Source organism: Engystomops pustulosus, chromosome 2 (genome assembly GCF_040894005.1).
Source record: "Engystomops pustulosus chromosome 2, aEngPut4.maternal, whole genome shotgun sequence".
Classification (NCBI taxonomy): domain Eukaryota; kingdom Metazoa; phylum Chordata; class Amphibia; order Anura; family Leptodactylidae; genus Engystomops; species Engystomops pustulosus.
This window is the reverse complement of record NC_092412.1, coordinates 17,227,603-17,251,466: the sequence shown is the minus strand read 5'-3', so window position 1 is coordinate 17,251,466 and position 23,864 is coordinate 17,227,603. Positions and strand designations below refer to the sequence as shown.

The 23,864-nt window shown below is 51.7% G+C and overlaps 1 protein-coding gene across 1 annotated transcript in view; it reads left to right on the top strand.

Moving 5' to 3' along the window:
- Window positions 1-23,864, top strand: part of PGM2L1 (phosphoglucomutase 2 like 1) — a 55,778-nt gene that overhangs the window by 6,774 nt on the left and 25,140 nt on the right. Inside the window, 2 exon segments of the mRNA XM_072133805.1 lie at window positions 7,088-7,255; window positions 12,906-13,012. Of these exon segments, the coding sequence (XP_071989906.1) occupies window positions 7,088-7,255; window positions 12,906-13,012 (275 nt within the window).

The window sequence follows — 23,864 nt, the reverse complement described above, 5'->3', positions numbered from 1 at the left end:
TGCAGTCTGTTCTCATACAGGCTGTGCTAGGGGGGGTGCAGTCTGTTCTCATAGAGGCTGTGCTCGGGGGTGGTGGAGTCTGTTCTCATAGAGACTATGCTCGGGGGGGTGCAGTCTGTTCTCATAGAGGCTGTGCTCGGGGGGTGGAGTCTGTTCTCATAGAGGCTGTGCTCGGGGGGGGGGTGCAGTCTGTTCTCATAGAGGCTGTGCTCGGGGGGGTGCAGTCTGTTCTCATAGAGGCTATGCTCGGGGGGTGCAGTCTGTTCTCATAGAGGCTGTGCTCAAGGGGTGCAGTCTGTTCTCATAGAGGCTGTGCTCGGGGGGGTGCAGTCTGTTCTCATAGAGGCTGTGCTCGGGGTGGAGTCTGTTCTCATAGAGGCTGTGCTCGGGGTGGAGACTATTCTCATAGAGGCTGTGCTCAAGGGGTGGAGTCTGTTCTCATAGAGGCTGTGCTCGGGGTGGAGACTGTTCTCATAGAGGCTGTGCTCAAGGTGTGGAGTCTGTTCTCATAGAGGCTGTGCTCGGGGTGGAGACTGTTCTCATAGAGGCTGTGCTCAAGGGGTGCAGTCTGTTCTCATAGAGGCTGTGCTCAAGGGGTGCAGTCTGTTCTCATAGAGGCTGTGCTCGGGGGGTGCAGTCTGTTCTCATAGAGGCTGTGCTCGGGGGGGTGCAGTCTGTTCTCATAGAGGCTGTGCTCGTTAGGGTGCAGTCTGTTCTCATAGAGGCTGTGCTCGTGGGGGTGCAGTCTGTTCTCATAGAGGCTGTGCTCGGGGTGGAGTCTGTTCTCATAGAGGCTGTGCTCGGGGTGGAGACTATTCTCATAGAGGCTGTGCTCAAGGGGTGGAGTCTGTTCTCATAGAGGCTGTGCTCGGGGTGGAGACTGTTCTCATAGAGGCTGTGCTCAAGGTGTGGAGTCTGTTCTCATAGAGGCTGTGCTCGGGGTGGAGACTGTTCTCATAGAGGCTGTGCTCAAGGGGTGCAGTCTGTTCTCATAGAGGCTGTGCTCGGGGTGGAGTCTGTTCTCATAGAGGCTGTGCTCGGGGGGTGCAGTCTGTTCTCATAGAGGCTGTGCTCGGGGGGTGCAGTCTGTTCTCATAGAGGCTGTGCTCGGGGGGGTGCAGTCTGTTCTCATAGAGGCTGTGCTCGTTAGGGTGCAGTCTGTTCTCATAGAGGCTGTGCTCGTGGGGGTGCAGTCTGTTCTCATACAGGCTGTGCTCGGGGGGGTGCAGTCTGTTCTCATAGAGGCTGTGCTCGTGGGGGTGCAGTCTGTTCTCATACAGGCTGTGCTCGGGGGGGTGGAGTCTGTTCTCATAGAGGCTGTGCTCGGGGGGGTGGAGTCTGTTCTCATAGAGGCTGTGCTCGGGGGGGGGTGCAGTCTGTTCTCATAGAGGCTGTGCTCGGGGGGGGGTGCAGTCTTTTCTCATACAGGCTGTGCTAGGGGGGGGTGCAGTCTGTTCTCATAGAGACTGTGCTCGGGGGGGTGGAGTCTGTTCTCATAGAGGCTATGCTCGGGGGGTGCAGTCTGTTCTCATAGAGGCTGTGCTCGGGGGGTGGAGTCTGTTCTCATAGAGGCTGTGCTCGGGGGGAGGGGGGTGCAGTCTGTTCTCATAGAGGCTGTGCTCGGGGGGGGGGTGCAGTCTGTTCTCATATAGGCTGTGCTCGGGGGGGTGCAGTCTGTTCTCATAGAGGCTGTGCTCTGGGGGGGTGCAGTCTGTTCTCATAGAGGCTGTGCTCGGGGGGTGGAGTCTGTTCTCATAGAGGCGGTGCTCAGGGGGGTGGAGTCTGTTCTCATAGAGGCGGTGTTCTGGGGGGTGGAGTCTGTTCTCATAGAGGCGGTGCTCTGGGGGGTGGAGTCTGTTCTCATAGAGGCGGTGCTCTGGGGGGTGGAGTCTGTTCTTATAGAGGCGGTGCTCTGGGGGGGTGCAGTCTGTTCTTATAGAGGCGGTGCTCTGGGGGGGTGCAGTCTGTTCTTATAGAGGCGGTGCTCTGGGGGGGGTGCAGTCTGTTCTCATAGAGGCGGTGCTCTGGGGGGGGTGCAGTCTGTTCTCATAGAGGCGGTGCCCGGGGGAAGGGGGGGGGGATGTCGTCTGTTCTCATAGAGGCTGTGCTCAGGGGTGTGGAGTCTGTTCTCATAGAGGCTGTGCTCGGGGGGAGGGGCGTCTGTTCTCATAGAGGCTGTGCTCAGGGGTGTGGAGTCTGTTCTCATAGAGGCTGTGCTCTGGGGGAGGGGGGGGTGTCTGTTCTCATAGAGGCTGTGCTCTGGGGGGTGTGGAGTCTGTTCTCATAGAGGCTGTGCTCTGGGGGGTGTGGAGTCTGTTCTCATAGAGGCTGTGCTCGGGGGGAGGGGCGTGGCGTCTGTTCTCATAGAGGCTGTGCTCTGGGGGGGGTGGCGTCTGTTCTCATAGAGGCTGTGCTCAGGGGGGGGTGTAGTCTGTTCTCATAGAGGCTGTGCTCGGGGGGGGGGGGGAGTCTGTTCTCATAGAGGCTGTGCTCGGGGGGAGGGGCGTCTGTTCTCATAGAGGCTGTGCTCAGGGGTGTGGAGTCTGTTCTCATAGAGGCTGTGCTCGGGGGGGGGGGTGAGTCTGTTCTCATAGAGGCTGTGCTCGGGGGGGGGGGGGGGGAGTCTGTTCTCATAGAGGCTGTGCTCGGGGGGGGGGGGGGAGTCTGTTCTCATAGAGGCTGTGCTCGGGGGGGGGGGGGGGGTTGGAGTCTGTGCTCCAGTTGTAATTGGGGTCAAGAGCTCATCGCTGGGGGATTTATTTTCCTAATTATAATTTGTACTTGGGGCGGGGTCTTATTGCATTGTTATCAGACGTTTGTAGTCAGGGGGGAGGGGTGAGACATATTATACTTCTGATCAAAGTTAAGTGGGAATGTAATGTAACTTGGAGGTGGGGGTCTTATTATCCTTTACCCTTTGTATAGCATTTTGAATTTGAGGCGGGGCTTATCTACTAAAGAGTTTGTGCTCGGGGGTGGAGTCTCTTTTTATATAGATGTACACACCCCTTATTGTCTCAGCAGAGCCCCCGCTACGTAGTCCCTGTACCCCCATGGAGTAGCGCCCAGCGGAGCAGTTACTCCCTGCGGCTCATGGCCTCTAATACTCGGGGGGATGATTGATCACCAGGGAGGGTCCTGTAACTACACTTGGTTGGGGGCAGAATATTCTGCACGGATTATAAGGTTCGAGGATTAGAGAGAAGCAGAGGATTAGGATACGATGGATGAAGATGAGCGCAGCTCCGGGGAGGCGGCTGCTCCCTGCAGAGTATTTATATCTCCGCTAATAGCACAGGTCTGGTGCTGCTGCGCGACGCTCTGCAGGTACACAGGTGATTATAGACCCGCAGCAGCTCCCAAATGTCTTGTCTAATTATAGAGTAACCCATCAGAGTATATGGGGGGGGGGGGGGGGGGGTGATCTATACAAATACTGAGATACCTTATTACATGAGAGGGGAAGGCGACCTCCGCCCTTTACCCTGCAGGGTTCATCCAGACGGCCGAGAGCCAAGGATTTCACTTCTGGTCACATTATACAAGGTCACAGGGTGAAGGGGGTTTTGTGAAATACAGGACTCGGTAATATGGGGTAATGACGGTGCCGTCCAGCGCTGAGAGGGTTATTCTCATGATTAGTAAATATACCCTCATCTTCCTGTTTTGCAGCACCCTTATCTCACGCGGAGGGAAGGTGCTGACCCCAGCCGCTCTCCACTGACCACTTCCTATTTTATCACTTGTAGATGTGAATATATGGTTTGTTTCTAGGGGGCGATGTTGTGGTCCTCACCTCCTGGCAGCATGTAGCCCCCTCTGTCTGTCTGCAGGACCCATGTTCACAAGGTGAGGGGATGTGGCTGCAGGATCTCTGTTGTGCCTGTGATAGAGGAGGGGGATGTGGCTGCAGGATCTCTGTAGTGTCTGTGATAGAGGAGGGGGATGAGGCTGCAGGATCTCTGTTGTGCCTGTGATAGAGGAGGGGGATGTGGCTGCAGGATCTCTGTAGTGTCTGTGATAGAGGAGGGTGATGCGGCTGCAGGATCTCTGTAGTGTCTGTGATAGAGGAGGGGGATGTGGCTGCAGGATCTCTGTAGTGTCTGTGATAGAGGAGGGTGATGCGGCTGCAGGATCTCTGTTGTGTCTGTGATAGAGGAGGGGGATGTGGCTGCAGGATCTCTGTAGTGTCTGTGATAGAGGAGGGGGATGAGGCTGCAGGATCTCTGTTGTGCCTGTGATAGAGGAGGGGGATGTGGCTGCAGGATCTCTGTAGTGTCTGTGATAGAGGAGGGTGATGCGGCTGCAGGATCTCTGTAGTGCCTGTGATAGAGGAGGGGGATGAGGCTGCAGGATCTCTGTTGTGTCTGTGATAGAGGAGGGGGATGTGGCTGCAGGATCTCTGTAGTGTCTGTGATAGAGGAGGGTGATGCGGCTGCAGGATCTCTGTAGTGTCTGTGATAGAGGAGGGGGATGTGGCTGCAGGATCTCTGTAGTGTCTGTGATAGAGGAGGGGGATGTGGCTGCAGGATCTCTGTTGTGTCTGTGATAGAGGAGGGGGATGTGGCTGCAGGATCTCTGTTTTGTGAGGGAGGAGGGGGATGCGGCTGCAGGATCTCTGTTGTGCCTATGATGGAGGAGGGGGATGGGGCTGCAGGATCTCTGTTGTGTCTGTGATAGAGGAGGGGGATGCGGCTGCAGGATCTCTGTTGTGCCTATGATGGAGGAGGGGGATGGGGCTGCAGGATCTCTGTTGTGTCTGTGATAGAGGAGGGGGATGTGGCTGCAGGATCTCTGTTGTGTCTGTGATAGAGGAGGGGGATGTGGCTGCAGGATCTCTGTAGTGTCTGTGATAGAGGAGGGGGATGTGGCTGCAGGATCTCTGTTTTGTGAGGGAGGAGGGGGATGTGGCTGCAGGATCTCTGTAGTGTCTGTGATAGAGGAGGAGGATGAGGCTGCAGGATCTCTGTAGTGTCTGTGATAGAGGAGGGGGATGTGGCTGCAGGATCTCTGTTGTGCCTATGATAGAGGAGGGGGATGCGGCTGCAGGATCTCTGTTGTGTCTGATGGAGGAGGAGGAGGGGGCTGCAGGATCTCTGTTGTGTCTGATGGAGGAGGAGGATGGGGCTGCAGGATCTCTGTTTTGTGAGGGAGGAGGAGGATGGGGCTGCAGGATCTCTGTTGTGTCTGATGGAGGAGGGGGATGTGACTGCAGGATCTCTGTATAGTTTGGGAGGAGGAGGATGTGGCTGCAGGATCTCTGTTGTGTCTGATGGAGGAGGAGGATGGAGCTGCAGGATCTCTGTTGTGTCTGATGGAGGAGGAGGATGGGGCTGCAGGATCTCTGTTGTGTCTGATGGAGGAGGAGGATGGGGCTGCAGGATCTCTGTTTTGTGAGGGAGGAGGGGGATGCGGCTGCAGGATCTCTGTTGTGCCTATGATGGAGGAGGGGGATGGGGCTGCAGGATCTCTGTTGTGTCTGTGATAGAGGAGGGGGATGCGGCTGCAGGATCTCTGTTGTGCCTATGATGGAGGAGGGGGATGGGGCTGCAGGATCTCTGTTGTGTCTGTGATAGAGGAGGGGGATGTGGCTGCAGGATCTCTGTTGTGTCTGTGATAGAGGAGGGGGATGTGGCTGCAGGATCTCTGTTGTGCCTGTGATAGAGGAGGGTGATGCGGCTGCAGGATCTCTGTAGTGTCTGTGATAGAGGAGGGGGATGTGGCTGCAGGATCTCTGTAGTGTCTGTGATAGAGGAGGGGGATGAGGCTGCAGGATCTCTGTTGTGCCTGTGATGGAGGAGGGGGATGTGGCTGCAGGATCTCTGTAGTGTCTGTGATAGAGGAGGGGGATGTGGCTGCAGGATCTCTGTAGTGTCTGTGAAAGAGGAGGAGGATGTGGCTGCAGGATCTCTGTTGTGTCTGATGGAGGAGGAGGAGGGGGCTGCAGGATCTCTGTTGTGTCTGATGGAGGAGGAGGATGGGGCTGCAGGATCTCTGTTTTGTGAGGGAGGAGGAGGATGGGGCTGCAGGATCTCTGTTGTGTCTGATGGAGGAGGGGGATGTGACTGCGGGATCTCTGTATAGTGAGGGAGGAGGAGGATGTGGCTGCAGGATCTCTGTTGTGTCTGATGGAGGAGGAGGATGGAGCTGCAGGATCTCTGTTGTGTCTGATGGAGGAGGAGGATGGGGCTGCAGGATCTCTGTTGTGTCTGATGGAGGAGGAGGATGGGGCTGCAGGATCTCTGTTTTGTGAGGGAGGAGGAGGATGGGGCTGCAGGATCTCTGTATTGTGATGGAGGAGGAGGATGGGGCTGCAGGATCTCTGTTGTGTCTGATGGAGGAGGAGGATGGGGCTGCAGGATCTCTGTTTTGTGAGGGAGGAGGAGGATGGGGCTGCAGGATCTCTGTTTTGTGAGGGAGGAGGAGGATGGGGCTGCAGGATCTCTGTATTGTGAGGGAGGAGGGGGATGGGGCTGCAGGATCTCTGTGTTGTGATGGAGGAGGAGGATGTGGCTGCAGGATCTCTGTTGTGTCTGATGGAGGAGGAGGATGGGGCTGCAGGATCTCTGTATTGTGAGGGAGGAGGGGGATGGGGCTGCAGGATCTCTGTATTGAGAGGGAGGAGGGGGATGCGGCTGCAGGATCTCTGTATTGTGATGGAGGAGGAGGATGTGGCTGCAGGATCTCTGTTGTGTCTGATGGAGGAGGGGGATGCGGCTGCAGGATCTCTGTATTGTGAGGGAGGAGGGGGATGGGGCTGCAGGATCTCTGTTGTGTCTGATGGAGGAGGGGGATGGGGCTGCAGGATCTCTGTTGTGTCTGATGGAGGAGGGGGATGCGGCTGCAGGATCTGAGCCCAGTTATGACATCACGCAACCTAGTGAGAGAACTGGCAAAAGATAATGTTTACATGTCTGAATTTTGGCAGTCCAACCACTGGGACCCCAGAATTTGGCAGAATAGGGACTGTCCTATAATAAATTGGACTTCAGGGAAAGTCGGTCTTGTGCAGGATGATTTGGTTGAGTTTTTCTGTCTCAATAACATGTGATGTCTGATGGTGACCAGTGTTCTCCTTTCTTGACAGAATCCTAAAACCAGAGAGCAGATCGAGACCCTGCTCCAGGATGGAAAGAACAAGGAGCTGCGGGACCGACTGTGCTCCCACATGTCATTCGGCACTGCAGGGCTGCGCGCCCCTATGGGGGCCGGATTCTCCAGGATCAACGACCTGACAATCATACAGACTACACAGGTGAGAGCCGACTCCAACAACAGAATAGTGAGTGCAGCTCTGGAGTATAATACAGGATGTAACTCAGGATCAGTACAGGATAAGTAATGTCATGTATGTACACAGTGACTGCACCAGCAGCAGAATAGTGAGAGCAGCTCTGGAGTATAATACAGGATGTAACTCAGGATCAGTACAGGATAAGTAATGTCATGTATGTACACAGTGACTGCACCAGCAGCAGAATAGTGAGTGCAGCTCTGGGGTATAATACAGGATGTAACTCAGGATCAGTACATGATAAGTAATGTCATGTATGTACACAGTGACTGCACCAACAGCAGAATAGTGAGAGCAGCTCTGGAGTATAATACAGGATGTAACTCAGGATCAGTACAGGATAAGTAATGTCATGTATGTACACAGTGACTGCACCACCAGCAGAATAGTGAGTGCAGCTCTGGAGTATAATACAGGATGTAACTCAGGATCAGTACAGGATAAGTAATGTCATGTATGTACACAGTGACTGCACCACCAGCAGAATAGTGAGTGCAGCTCTGGGGTGTAATACAGGATGTAACTCAGGATCAGTACAGGATAAGTAATGTCATGTATGTACACAGTGACTGCACCAGCAGCAGAATAGTGAGAGCAGCTCTGGAGTATAATACAGGATGTAACTCAGGATCAGTACAGGATAAGTAATGTCATGTATGTACACAGTGACTGCACCAGCAGCAGAATAGTGAGTGCAGCTCTGGGGTATAATACAGGATGTAACTCAGGATCAGTACATGATAAGTAATGTCATGTATGTACACAGTGACTGCACCAACAGCAGAATAGTGAGAGCAGCTCTGGAGTATAATACAGGATGTAACTCAGGATCAGTACAGGATAAGTAATGTCATGTATGTACACAGTGACTGCACCACCAGCAGAATAGTGAGTGCAGCTCTGGAGTATAATACAGGATGTAACTCAGGATCAGTACAGGATAAGTAATGTCATGTATGTACACAGTGACTGCACCACCAGCAGAATAGTGAGTGCAGCTCTGGGGTGTAATACAGGATGTAACTCAGGATCAGTACAGGATAAGTAATGTCATGTATGTACACAGTGACTGCACCAGCAGCAGAATAGTGAGTGCAGCTCTGGAGTATAATACAGGATGTAACTCAGGATCAGTACAGGATAAGTAATGTCATGTATGTACACAGTGACTGCACCACCAGCAGAATAGTGAGTGCAGCTCTGGGGTATAATACAGGATGTAACTCGGGATCAGTACAGGATAAGTAATGTCATGTATGTACACAGTGACTGCACCAGCAGCAGAATAGTGAGTGCAGCTCTGGGGTATAATACAGGATGTAACTCGGGATCAGTACAGGATAAGTAATGTCATGTATGTACACAGTGACTGCACCAGCAGCAGAATAGTGAGTGCAGCTCTGGGGTATAATACAGGATGTAATTCAGGATCAGTACAGGATAAGTAATGTCATGTATGTACACAGTGACTGCACCAGCAGCAGAATAGTGAGTGCAGCTCTGGAGTATAATACAGGATGTAACTCAGGATCAGTACAGGATAAGTAATGCCATGTATGTACACAGTGACTGCACCAGCAGCAGAATAGTGAGTGCAGCTCTGGGGTATAATACAGGATGTAACTCAGGATCAGTACAGGATAAGTAATGTCATGTATGTACACAGTGACTGCACCAGAAGCAGAATAGTGAGTGCAGCTCTGGGGTATAATACAGGATGTAACTCGGGATCAGTACAGGATAAGTAATGTCATGTATGTACACAGTGACTGCACCAGCAGCAGAATAGTGAGTGCAGCTCTGGGGTATAATACAGGATGTAATTCAGGATCAGTACAGGATAAGTAATGTCATGTATGTACAAAGTGACTGCTCTAGCAGCAGAATAGAGAGTGCAGCTCTGGAGTATAATACAGGATGTAACTCAGGATCAGTACAGGATAAGTAATGTCATGTATGTACACAGTGACTGCACCAGCAGCAGAATAGTGAGTGCAGCTCTGGAGTATAATACAGGATGTAACTCAGGATCAGTACAGGATAAGTAATGTCATGTATGTACACAGTGACTGCACCAGCAGCAGAATAGTGAGTGCAGCTCTGGGGTATAATACAGGATGTAACTCGGGATCAGTACAGGATAAGTAATGTCATGTATGTACACAGTGACTGCACCAGCAGCAGAATAGTGAGTGCAGCTCTGGGGTATAATACAGGATGTAACTCAGGATCAGTACAGGATAAGTAATGTCATGTATGTACACAGTGACTGCACCAGCAGCAGAATAGTGAGTGCAGCTCTGGAGTATAATACAGGATGTAACTCAGGATCAGTACAGGATAAGTAATGTCATGTATGTACACAGTGACTGCACCAGCAGCAGAATAGTGAGTGCAGCTCTAGAGTATAATACAGGATGTAACTCAGGATCAGTACAGGATAAGTAATGTCATGTATGTACACAGTGACTGCACCAGCAGCAGAATAGTGAGTGCAGCTCTGGAGTATAATACAGGATGTAACTCAGGATCAGTGCAGGATAAGTAATGTCATGTATGTACACAGTGACTGCACCAGCAGCAGAATAGTGAGTGCAGCTCTGGGGTATAATACAGGATGTAACTCAGGATCAGTACAGGATAAGTAATGTCATGTATGTACACAGTGACTGCACCAGCAGCAGAATAGTGAGTGCAGCTCTGGGGTATAATACAGGATGTAACTCAGGATCAGTATAGGATAAGTAATGTCATGTATGTACACAGTGACTGCACCAGCAGCAGAATAGTGAGTGCAGCTCTGGAGTATAATACAGGATGTAACTCAGGATCAGTACAGGATAAGTAATGCCATGTATGTACACAGTGACTGCACCAGCAGCAGAATAGTGAGTGCAGCTCTGGGGTGTAATATAGGATGTAACACAGGATCAGTACAGGATAAGTAATGTCATGTATGTACACAGTGACTGCACCAGAAGCAGAATAGTGAGTGCAGCTCTGGAGTATAATACAGGTTGTATAGTTTCAGTGGTGTTGGTGTCGGGGGATGGGGTGGATCTCCTCTGTGTTGGTGTACAGGGTGCACACTGTTGCCGCTGCTCTGATGTCGGTGTCAGATGTCACATGCCTGGGTTATCTATAGTAAGGCATCCAGGTCATACCCGAATACCGACATACCTGTGGGTACCCCAATAATAACTGTTGTCAGTAGTTGGGGTTCTCCTCTAGGGTCCCACACTGATCCTGACCACTGCTCCAGGGCTTGAATTCCACAATTCTTTATCTGTTCATCCTGAGCCTTCTGGTTCCTGATCAGAAATGCTGTCCCTACTACGAGATCTGTTGCTGGGTAATAGCTGGGGGGTTGTTACAGGGTAGTTTGGCCGTTTGAGACAATTGATACTGGTTCTTGTAGAGAGGGAAATTTCTTCCCTCGGCTGATGGTTTGTTACAATTGTATCCAGTCTATAATGAGATCAGGGGCCTGGTCTCTAGTCTGGAGGGGTATATTGTACCTGAACTGACACAAAGTAACAAACCATCAGCATATGAGAGAGTTCTGTGCTGTTAGACTGAGATTTCACACACACACACACACACACATATATATCTCACAGTGTAACAAACCCTCAGCTGTATAAAGGCTGCACAGATGATGTAGAATGTTTCCCTCCCCAATTCCTCTTATGTGGAGTATGTTGGGAGTTGTAGCCCCCCAACCCTATTCCCTGCAGAGCATTGATCCTGGTTGTGTACTATTCAATCGCTATGCATGCTGGGAGTTGTTGTTCCCCCGGAGTAAGCTGCAGAGCCTCGGTCCTGAGTGTTTAGTATCCTCTGTGTGATAATCAATGCATGCTGGGAGTTGTAGTCCTCAGGAGCAGGCTGCAAAGCCTTGGTTCGGTATGTGTAGTATCCGCTATGTGGTCACATGCAGTGCATGCTGGGAGTTGTAGTCCCCAGTGTAGGCTGCAGAGATTTGGATTTGGTTGCTTAGTATTATGAGTCAACATGCTGGGAGTTGTAGTTCTCCGGAGCAAGCTGCAGAGCCTCGGTCCTGAGTGTTTAGTATCCTCTGTGTGATGATCAATGCATGCTGGGAGTTGTAGTCCTCAGGGGCAGGCTGCAAAGCCTTGGTTCGGCTTGTGTAGTATCCTCTATGTGATCACGTGCGGTGCATGCTGGCAGTTGTAGTTCCCCTGGGGCAGGCTGCAGAGCCTCGGTCCTCTGTGTGATCATGTGCGGTGCATGCTGGGAGTTGTAGTTCCCCTGGGGCAGGCTGCAGAGCCTCGGTCCTCTGATCACGTGCGGTGCATGCTGGCAGTTGTAGTTCCCCTGGGGCAGGCTGCAGAGCCTCGGTCCTCTGTGTGATCATGTGCGGTGCATGCTGGGAGTTGTAGTTCCCCTGGGGCAGGCTGCAGAGCCTCGGTCCTCTGATCACGTGCGGTGCATGCTGGCAGTTGTAGTTCCCCTGGGGCAGGCTGCAGAGCCTCGGTCCTCTGTGTGATCATGTGCGGTGCATGCTGGGAGTTGTAGTTCCCCTGGGGCAGGCTGCAGAGCCTCGGTCCTCTGATCACGTGCGGTGCATGCTGGGAGTTGTAGTTCCCCAGGGGGAGGCTGCAGAGCGTGTGATCACATGCGGTGCATGCTGGGAGTTGTAGTTCCCCTGGGGCAGGCTGCAGAGCCTCGGTCCTCTGTGTGATCATGTGCGGTGCATGCTGGGAGTTGTAGTTCCCCTGGGGCAGGCTGCAGAGCCTCGGTCCTCTGATCACGTGCAGTGCATGCTGGGAGTTGTAGTTCCCCAGGGGGAGGCTGCAGAGCGTGTGATCACATGCGGTGCATGCTGGGAGTTGTAGTTCCCCTGGGGCAGGCTGCAGAGCCTCGGTCCTCTGATCACGTGCGGTGCATGCTGGCAGTTGTAGTTCCCCTGGGGCAGGCTGCAGAGCCTCGGTCCTCTGATCACATGCGGTGCATGCTGGGAGTTGTAGTTCCCCTGGGGCAGGCTGCAGAGCCTCGGTCCTCTGTGTGATCATGTGCGGTGCATGCTGGGAGTTGTAGTTCCCCGGGGCAGGCTGCAGAGCGTGTGATCATGTGCGGTGCATGCTGGGAGTTGTAGTTCCCCTGGGGCAGGCTGCAGAGCGTGTGATCACGTGCGGTGCATGCCGGCGTCTCCTGCTCTGCACGTGCAGCCGCCTCCTGTGTTGTGCAGAGCCGGCTCGGCGTTACACAATGCAGAGATGACTGTGTCCTGTGTATGAACCTGAGGCAGCTCCTGCACGGACACGACTGACGCTTATATTTAGCGCTTGACCTTAGGAGGTGCCTGGGGGCGGCGGGAGAGGTCACATACTGTGTGTGTGATCACTGCCGTACACTGACCCCCCGCAATGTCCTCTCATCACTGGAGAAATGGGGGCACCTATTAACCCAATGAATGCTGGGCCCAGAAGGGATCCTTATGGATTGCCCCTCCGCCCCCTCCCTTCTGGCCTCTAGAGGGCGCTGCACCAGGCATGATGATGACACCATTGGGGCTCCCTATAATAAGGGCCTCCCTGGCGTCCCTCTGATAAACCTGCCTGTCATGCCGTGTTCTGTCTTCATGCAGGGAATGTTCCACTATCTGGAGAGAAACTTCCCGGACTTGAAGAGCCGCGGCCTGGTGGTGGGGTACGACACCCGGGGGCAAGTCAGCAGCAACTGCACCAGCGAGAGGTAAGTGCATTATATCCTGTGCTCTAGTCACACCCAGAGCTGCAGCCACACTTCAGTTACCCGCTGCTTATTGGTCATCTACCATTGGGGGACTCCTTGCATCGTTTGCAGTATCTACATAGCGTTTCCCATAATGCACTGCAGCCAAGCGTCAGAACCCAGAGTTATTGTGAAGACATTTTAGGATCTGAGACATCACTGGGGTCAGCACAAATATAATCAGATACTGAAGTTTTATAAATGCAGCTCTGGATGTGACTGGAGCAGAACTGTATTCGGGATCAGGACAGAAAAAGCTGAGTATTTGTTGCTGGATGTTCTGGAAAGTGTCCTGTGACCCACCTCATGCCTCATCTCTTCTGCTCTCTCCCCCATGCTTTACACTGCAGCTCTGCCCCATGTATCATCCATCCAGCCTCACTGCGTGTTGTCTGTTACTCACCTGGTGTCTTATATTAGAGGTACAGGCTGATGTGCTGTCCCTCCACCATGCTTTACACTGCAGCTCTGCTCCATGTATCATCCATCCAGCCTCACTGCGTGTTGTCTGTTACTCACCTGGTGTCTTATATTAGAGGTACAGGCTGATGTGCTGTCCCTCCACCATGCTTTACACTGCAGCTCTGCCCCATGTATCATCCATCCAGCCTCACTGTGTGTTGTCTGTTACTCACCTGGTGTCTTATATTAGAGGTACAGGCTGATGTGCTGTCCCTCCACCATGCTTTACACTGCAGCTCTGCTCCATGTATCATCCATCCAGCCTCACTGTGTGTTGTCTGTTACTCACCTTGTGTCTTATATTAGAGGTACAGGCTGATGTGCTGTCCCTCCACCATGCTTTACACTGCAGCTCTGCCCCATGTATCATCCATCCAGCCTCACTGTGTGTTGTCTGTTACTCACCTTGTGTCTTATATTAGAGGTACAGGCTGATGTGCTGTCCCTCCACCATGCTTTACACTGCAGCTCTGCTCCATGTATCATCCATCCAGCCTCACTGCGTGTTGTCTGTTACTCACCTTGTGTCTTATATTAGAGGTACAGGCTGATGTGCTGTCCCTCCCCCATGCTTTACACTGCAGCTCTGCTCCATGTATCATCCATCCAGCCTCACTGCGTGTTGTCTGTTACTCACCTGGTGTCTTATATTAGAGGTACAGGCTGATGTGCTGTCCCTCCACCATGCTTTACACTGCAGCTCTGCCCCATGTATCATCCATCCAGCCTCACTGTGTGTTGTCTGTTACTCACCTGGTGTCTTATATTAGAGGTACAGGCTGATGTGCTGTCCCTCCACCATGCTTTACACTGCAGCTCTGCTCCATGTATCATCCATCCAGCCTCACTGCGTGTTGTCTGTTACTAACCTGGTGTCTTATATTAGAGGTACAGGCTGATGTGCTGTCCCTCCACCATGCTTTACACTGCAGCTCTGCTCCATGTATCATCCATCCAGCCTCACTGCGTGTTGTCTGTTACTCACCTGGTGTCTTATATTAGAGGTACAGGCTGATGTGCTGTCCCTCCACCATGCTCTACACTGCAGCTCTGCCCCATGTATCATCCATCCAGCCTCACTGCGTGTTGTCTGTTACTCACCTTGTGTCTTATATTAGAGGTACAGGCTGATGTGCTGTCCCTCCCCCATGCTTTACACTGCAGCTCTGCTCCATGTATCATCCATCCAGCCTCACTGCGTGTTGTCTGTTACTCACCTGGTGTCTTATATTAGAGGTACAGGCTGATGTGCTGTCCCTCCACCATGCTTTACACTGCAGCTCTGCCCCATGTATCATCCATCCAGCCTCACTGCGTGTTGTCTGTTACTCACCTGGTGTCTTATATTAGAGGTACAGGCTGATGTGCTGTCCCTCCACCATGCTTTACACTGCAGCTCTGCCCCATGTATCATCCATCCAGCCTCACTGCGTGTTGTCTGTTACTCACCTGGTGTCTTATATTAGAGGTACAGGCTGATGTGCTGTCCCTCCACCATGCTTTACACTGCAGCTCTGCTCCATGTATCATCCATCCAGCCTCACTGCGTGTTGTCTGTTACTCACCTGGTGTCTTATATTAGAGGTACAGGCTGATGTGCTGTCCCTCCACCATGCTTTACACTGCAGCTCTGCCCCATGTATCATCCATCCAGCCTCACTGCGTGTTGTCTGTTACTCACCTGGTGTCTTATATTAGAGGTACAGGCTGATGTGCTGTCCCTCCACCATGCTTTACACTGCAGCTCTGCTCCATGTATCATCCATCCAGCCTCACTGCGTGTTGTCTGTTACTCACCTTGTGTCTTATATTAGAGGTACAGGCTGATGTGCTGTCCCTCCACCATGCTTTACACTGCAGCTCTGCTCCATGTATCATCCATCCAGCCTCACTGCGTGTTGTCTGTTACTCACCTGGTGTCTTATATTAGAGGTACAGGCTGATGTGCTGTCCCTCCACCATGCTTTACACTGCAGCTCTGCTCCATGTATCATCCATCCAGCCTCACTGCGTGTTGTCTGTTACTCACCTTGTGTCTTATATTAGAGGTACAGGCTGATGTGCTGTCCCTCCACCATGCTTTACACTGCAGCTCTGCTCCATGTATCATCCATCCAGCCTCACTGCGTGTTGTCTGTTACTCACCTGGTGTCTTATATTAGAGGTACAGGCTGATGTGCTGTCCCTCCACCATGCTTTACACTGCAGCTCTGCTCCATGTATCATCCATCCAGCCTCACTGCGTGTTGTCTGTTACTCACCTTGTGTCTTATATTAGAGGTACAGGCTGATGTGCTGTCCCTCCACCATGCTTTACACTGCAGCTCTGCTCCATGTATCATCCATCCAGCCTCACTGCGTGTTGTCTGTTACTCACCTGGTGTCTTATATTAGAGGTACAGGCTGATGTGCTGTCCCTCCACCATGCTTTACACTGCAGCTCTGCCCCATGTATCATCCATCCAGCCTCACTGCGTGTTGTCTGTTACTCACCTGGTGTCTTATATTAGAGGTACAGGCTGATGTGCTGTCCCTCCACCATGCTTTACACTGCAGCTCTGCTCCCATGTATCATCCATCCAGCCTCACTGCGTGTTGTCTGTTACTCACCTGGTGTCTTATATTAGAGGTACAGGCTGATGTGCTGTCCCTCCACCATGCTTTACACTGCAGCTCTGCTCCATGTATCATCCATCCAGCCTCACTGCGTGTTGTCTGTTACTCACCTGGTGTCTTATATTAGAGGTACAGGCTGATGTGCTGTCCCTCCACCATGCTTTACACTGCAGCTCTGCCCCATGTATCATCCATCCAGCCTCACTGCGTGTTGTCTGTTACTCACCTTGTGTCTTATATTAGAGGTACAGGCTGATGTGCTGTCCCTCCACCATGCTTTACACTGCAGCTCTGCTCCATGTATCATCCATCCAGCCTCACTGCGTGTTGTCTGTTACTCACCTGGTGTCTTATATTAGAGGTACAGGCTGATGTGCTGTCCCTCCACCATGCTTTACACTGCAGCTCTGCTCCATGTATCATCCATCCAGCCTCACTGCGTGTTGTCTGTTACTCACCTTGTGTCTTATATTAGAGGTACAGGCTGATGTGCTGTCCCTCCACCATGCTTTACACTGCAGCTCTGCCCCATGTATCATCCATCCAGCCTCACTGCGTGTTGTCTGTTACTCACCTGGTGTCTTATATTAGAGGTACAGGCTGATGTGCTGTCCCTCCACCATGCTTTACACTGCAGCTCTGCCCCATGTATCATCCATCCAGCCTCACTGCGTGTTGTCTGTTACTCACCTGGTGTCTTATATTAGAGGTACAGGCTGATGTGCTGTCCCTCCACCATGCTTTACACTGCAGCTCTGCTCCATGTATCATCCATCCAGCCTCACTGCGTGTTGTCTGTTACTCACCTGGTGTCTTATATTAGAGGTACAGGCTGATGTGCTGTCCCTCCACCATGCTTTACACTGCAGCTCTGCTCCATGTATCATCCATCCAGCCTCACTGCGTGTTGTCTGTTACTCACCTGGTGTCTTATATTGAGGTACAGGCTGATGTGCTGTCCCTCCACCATGCTTTACACTGCAGCTCTGCCCCATGTATCATCCATCCAGCCTCACTGCGTGTTGTCTGTTACTCACCTGGTGTCTTATATTAGAGGTACAGGCTGATGTGCTGTCCCTCCACCATGCTTTACACTGCAGCTCTGCCCCATGTATCATCCATCCAGCCTCACTGCGTGTTGTCTGTTACTCACCTGGTGTCTTATATTAGAGGTACAGGCTGATGTGCTGTCCCTCCACCATGCTTTACACTGCAGCTCTGCTCCATGTATCATCCATCCAGCCTCACTGCGTGTTGTCTGTTACTCACCTGGTGTCTTATATTAGAGGTACAGGCTGATGTGCTGTCCCTCCACCATGCTTTACACTGCAGCTCTGCCCCATGTATCATCCATCCAGCCTCACTGGGTGTTGTCTGTTACTCACCTGGTGTCTTATATTAGAGGTACAGGCTGATGTGCTGTCCCTCCACCATGCTTTACACTGCAGCTCTGCCCCATGTATCATCCATCCAGCCTCACTGCGTGTTGTCTGTTACTCACCTGGTGTCTTATATTAGAGGTACAGGCTGATGTGCTGTCCCTCCACCATGCTTTACACTGCAGCTCTGTCCATGTATCATCCATCCAGCCTCACTGCGTGTTGTCTGTTACTCACCTGGTGTCTTATATTAGAGGTACAGGCTGATGTGCTGTCCCTCCACCATGCTTTACACTGCAGCTCTGCCCCATGTATCATCCATCCAGCCTCACTGCGTGTTGTCTGTTACTCACCTGGTGTCTTATATTAGAGGTACAGGCTGATGGTGCTGTCCCTCCACCATGCTTTACACTGCAGCTCTGCTCCATGTATCATCCATCCAGCCTCACTGCGTGTTGTCTGTTACTCACCTGGTGTCTTATATTAGAGGTACAGGCTGATGTGCTGTCCCTCCACCATGCTTTACACTGCAGCTCTGCCCCATGTATCATCCATCCAGCCTCACTGCGTGTTGTCTGTTACTCACCTGGTGTCTTATATTAGAGGTACAGGCTGATGTGCTGTCCCTCCACCATGCTTTACACTGCAGCTCTGCCCCATGTATCATCCATCCAGCCTCACTGCGTGTTGTCTGTTACTCACCTGGTGTCTTATATTAGAGGTACAGGCTGATGTGCTGTCCCTCCACCATGCTTTACACTGCAGCTCTGCCCCATGTATCATCCATCCAGCCTCACTGCGTGTTGTCTGTTACTCACCTGGTGTCTTATATTAGAGGTACAGGCTGATGTGCTGTCCCTCCACCATGCTTTACACTGCAGCTCTGCCCCATGTATCATCCATCCAGCCTCACTGCGTGTTGTCTGTTACTCACCTGGTGTCTTATATTAGGAGGTACAGGCTGATGTGCTGTCCCTCCACCATGCTTTACACTGCAGCTCTGCTCCCATGTATCATCCATCCAGCCTCACTGCGTGTTGTCTGTTACTCACCTGGTGTCTTATATTAGAGGTACAGGCTGATGTGCTGTCCCTCCACCATGCTTTACACTGCAGCTCTGCCCCATGTATCATCCATCCAGCCTCACTGCGTGTTGTCTGTTACTCACCTTGTGTCTTATATTAGAGGTACAGGCTGATGTGCTGTCCCTCCACCATGCTTTACACTGCAGCTCTGCCCCATGTATCATCCATCCAGCCTCACTGCGTGTTGTCTGTTACTCACCTGGTGTCTTATATTAGAGGTACAGGCTGATGTGCTGTCCCTCCACCATGCTTTACACTGCAGCTCTGCTCCATGTATCATCCATCCAGCCTCACTGCGTGTTGTCTGTTACTCACCTTGTGTCTTATATTAGAGGTACAGGCTGATGTGCTGTCCCTCCACCATGCTTTACACTGCAGCTCTGCTCCATGTATCATCCATCCAGCCTCACTGCGTGTTGTCTGTTACTCACCTGGTGTCTTATATTAGAGGTACAGGCTGATGTGCTGTCCCTCCACCATGCTTTACACTGCAGCTCTGCCCCATGTATCATCCATCCAGCCTCACTGCGTGTTGTCTGTTACTCACCTGGTGTCTTATATTAGAGGTACAGGCTGATGTGCTGTCCCTCCACCATGCTTTACACTGCAGCTCTGCCCCATGTATCATCCATCCAGCCTCACTGCGTGTTGTCTGTTACTCACCTTGTGTCTTATATTAGAGGTACAGGCTGATGTGCTGTCCCTCCACCATGCTTTACACTGCAGCTCTGCTCCATGTATCATCCATCCAGCCTCACTGCGTGTTGTCTGTTACTCACCTGGTGTCTTATATTAGAGGTACAGGCTGATGTGCTGTCCCTCCACCATGCTTTACACTGCAGCTCTGCTCCATGTATCATCCATCCAGCCTCACTGCGTGTTGTCTGTTACTCACCTGGTGTCTTATATTAGAGGTACAGGCTGATGTGCTGTCCCTCCACCATGCTTTACACTGCAGCTCTGCCCCATGTATCATCCATCCAGCCTCACTGCGTGTTGTCTGTTACTCACCTGGTGTCTTATATTAGAGGTACAGGCTGATGTGCTGTCCCTCCACCATGCTTTACACTGCAGCTCTGCTCCATGTATCATCCATCCAGCCTCACTGCGTGTTGTCTGTTACTCACCTGGTGTCTTATATTAGAGGTACAGGCTGATGTGCTGTCCCTCCACCATGCTTTACACTGCAGCTCTGCTCCATGTATCATCCATCCAGCCTCACTGCGTGTTGTCTGTTACTCACCTTGTGTCTTATATTAGAGGTACAGGCTGATGTGCTGTCCCTCCACCATGCTTTACACTGCAGCTCTGCTCCATGTATCATCCATCCAGCCTCACTGCGTGTTGTCTGTTACTCACCTGGTGTCTTATATTAGAGGTACAGGCTGATGTGCTGTCCCTCCACCATGCTTTACACTGCAGCTCTGCTCCATGTATCATCCATCCAGCCTCACTGCGTGTTGTCTGTTACTCACCTGGTGTCTTATATTAGAGGTACAGGCTGATGTGCTGTCCCTCCACCATGCTTTACACTGCAGCTCTGCTCCATGTATCATCCATCCAGCCTCACTGCGTGTTGTCTGTTACTCACCTTGTGTCTTATATTAGAGGTACAGGCTGATGTGCTGTCCCTCCACCATGCTTTACACTGCAGCTCTGCCCCATGTATCATCCATCCAGCCTCACTGCGTGTTGTCTGTTACTCACCTGGTGTCTTATATTAGAGGTACAGGCTGATGTGCTGTCCCTCCACCATGCTTTACACTGCAGCTCTGCTCCATGTATCATCCATCCAGCCTCACTGCGTGTTGTCTGTTACTCACCTGGTGTCTTATATTAGAGGTACAGGCTGATGTGCTGTCCCTCCACCATGCTTTACACTGCAGCTCTGCTCCATGTATCATCCATCCAGCCTCACTGCGTGTTGTCTGTTACTCACCTGGTGTCTTATATTAGAGGTACAGGCTGATGTGCTGTCCCTCCACCATGCTTTACACTGCAGCTCTGCCCCATGTATCATCCATCCAGCCTCACTGCGTGTTGTCTGTTACTCACCTGGTGTCTTATATTAGAGGTACAGGCTGATGTGCTGTCCCTCCACCATGCTTTACACTGCAGCTCTGCCCCATGTATCATCCATCCAGCCTCACTGCGTGTTGTCTGTTACTCACCTGGTGTCTTATATTAGAGGTACAGGCTGATGTGCTGTCCCTCCACCATGCTTTACACTGCAGCTCTGCTCCATGTATCATCCATCCAGCCTCACTGCGTGTTGTCTGTTACTCACCTGGTGTCTTATATTAGAGGTACAGGCTGATGTGCTGTCCCTCCACCATGCTTTACACTGCAGCTCTGCCCCATGTATCATCCATCCAGCCTCACTGCGTGTTGTCTGTTACTCACCTGGTGTCTTATATTAGAGGTACAGGCTGATGTGCTGTCCCTCCACCATGCTTTACACTGCAGCTCTGCCCATGTATCATCCATCCAGCCTCACTGCGTGTTGTCTGTTACTCACCTGGTGTCTTATATTAGAGGTACAGGCTGATGTGCTGTCCCTCCACCATGCTTTACACTGCAGCTCTGCCCCATGTATCATCCATCCAGCCTCACTGCGTGTTGTCTGTTACTCACCTGGTGTCTTATATTAGAGGTACAGGCTGATGTGCTGTCCCTCCACCATGCTTTACACTGCAGCTCTGCCCCATGTATCATCCATCCAGCCTCACTGCGTGTTGTCTGTTACTCACCTTGTGTCTTATATTAGAGGTACAGGCTGATGTGCTGTCCCTCCACCATGCTTTACACTGCAGCTCTGCCCATGTATCATCCATCCAGCCTCACTGCGTGTTGTCTGTTACTCACCTGGTGTCTTATATTAGAGGTACAGGCTGATGTGCTGTCCCTCCACCATGCTTTACACTGCAGCTCTGCTCCATGTATCATCCATCCAGCCTCACTGCGTGTTGTCTGTTACTCACCTTGTGTCTTATATTAGAGGTACAGGCTGATGTGCTGTCCCTCCACCATGCTTTACACTGCAGCTCTGCCCCATGTATCATCCATCCAGCCTCACTGCGTGTTGTCTGTTACTCACCTGGTGTCTTATATTAGAGGTACAGGCTGATGTGCTGTCCCTCCACCATGCTTTACACTGCAGCTCTGCCCCATGTATCATCCATCCAGCCTCACTGCGTGTTGTCTGTTACTCACCTGGTGTCTTATATTAGAGGTACAGGCTGATGTGCTGTCCCTCCACCATGCTTTACACTGCAGCTCTGCTCCATGTATCATCCATCCAGCCTCACTGCGTGTTGTCTGTTACTCACTGGTGTCTTATATTAGAGGTACAGGCTGATGTGCTGTCCCTCCACCATGCTTTACACTGCAGCTCTGCCTCCATGTATCATCCATCCAGCCTCACTGCGTGTTGTCTGTTACTCACCTGGTGTCTTATATTAGAGGTACAGGCTGATGTGCTGTCCCTCCACCATGCTTTACACTGCAGCTCTGCCCCATGTATCATCCATCCAGCCTCACTGCGTGTTGTCTGTTACTCACCTGGTGTCTTATATTAGAGGTACAGGCTGATGTGCTGTCCCTCCACCATGCTTTACACTGCAGCTCTGCCCCATGTATCATCCATCCAGCCTCACTGCGTGTTGTCTGTTACTCACCTGGTGTCTTATATTAGAGGTACAGGCTGATGTGCTGTCCCTCCACCATGCTTTACACTGCAGCTCTGCCCCATGTATCATCCATCCAGCCTCACTGCGTGTTGTCTGTTACTCACCTGGTGTCTTATATTAGAGGTACAGGCTGATGTGCTGTCCCTCCACCATGCTTTACACTGCAGCTCTGCTTCCATGTATCATCCATCCAGCCTCACTGCGTGTTGTCTGTTACTCACCTGGTGTCTTATATTAGAGGTACAGGCTGATGTGCTGTCCCTCCACCATGCTTTACACTGCAGCTCTGCCCCATGTATCATCCATCCAGCCTCACTGCGTGTTGTCTGTTACTCACCTGGTGTCTTATATTAGAGGTACAGGCTGATGTGCTGTCCCTCCACCATGCTTTACACTGCAGCTCTGCTCCATGTATCATCCATCCAGCCTCACTGCGTGTTGTCTGTTACTCACCTTGTGTCTTATATTAGAGGTACAGGCTGATGTGCTGTCCCTCCACCATGCTTTACACTGCAGCTCTGCCCATGTATCATCCATCCAGCCTCACTGCGTGTTGTCTGTTACTCACCTGGTGTCTTATATTAGAGGTACAGGCTGATGTGCTGTCCCTCCACCATGCTTTACACTGCAGCTCTGCTCCATGTATCATCCATCCAGCCTCACTGCGTGTTGTCTGTTACTCACCTTGTGTCTTATATTAGAGGTACAGGCTGATGTGCTGTCCCTCCACCATGCTTTACACTGCAGCTCTGCTCCATGTATCATCCATCCAGCCTCACTGCGTGTTGTCTGTTACTCACCTGGTGTCTTATATTAGAGGTACAGGCTGATGTGCTGTCCCTCCACCATGCTTTACACTGCAGCTCTGCTCCATGTATCATCCATCCAGCCTCACTGCGTGTTGTCTGTTACTCACCTGGTGTCTTATATTAGAGGTACAGGCTGATGTGCTGTCCCTCCACCATGCTTTACACTGCAGCTCTGCCCCATGTATCATCCATCCAGCCTCACTGCGTGTTGTCTGTTACTCACCTGGTGTCTTATATTAGAGGTACAGGCTGATGTGCTGTCCCTCCACCATGCTTTACACTGCAGCTCTGCCCCATGTATCATCCATCCAGCCTCACTGCGTGTTGTCTGTTACTCACCTGGTGTCTTATATTTAGAGGTACAGGCTGATGTGCTGTCCCTCCACCATGCTTTACACTGCAGCTCTGCCCCATGTATCATCCATCCAGCCTCACTGCGTGTTGTCTGTTACTCACCTGGTGTCTTATATTAGAGGTACAGGCTGATGTGCTGTCCCTCCACCATGCTTTACACTGCAGCTCTGCCCCATGTATCATCCATCCAGCCTCACTGCGTGTTGTCTGTTACTCACCTGGTGTCTTATATTAGAGGTACAGGCTGATGTGCTGTCCCTCCACCATGCTTTACACTGCAGCTCTGCCCCATGTATCATCCATCCAGCCTCACCTGCGTGTTGTCTGTTACTCACCTGGTGTCTTATATTAGAGGTACAGCTGATGTGCTGTCCCTCCACATGCTTTACACTGCAGCTCTGCCCCATGTATCATCCATC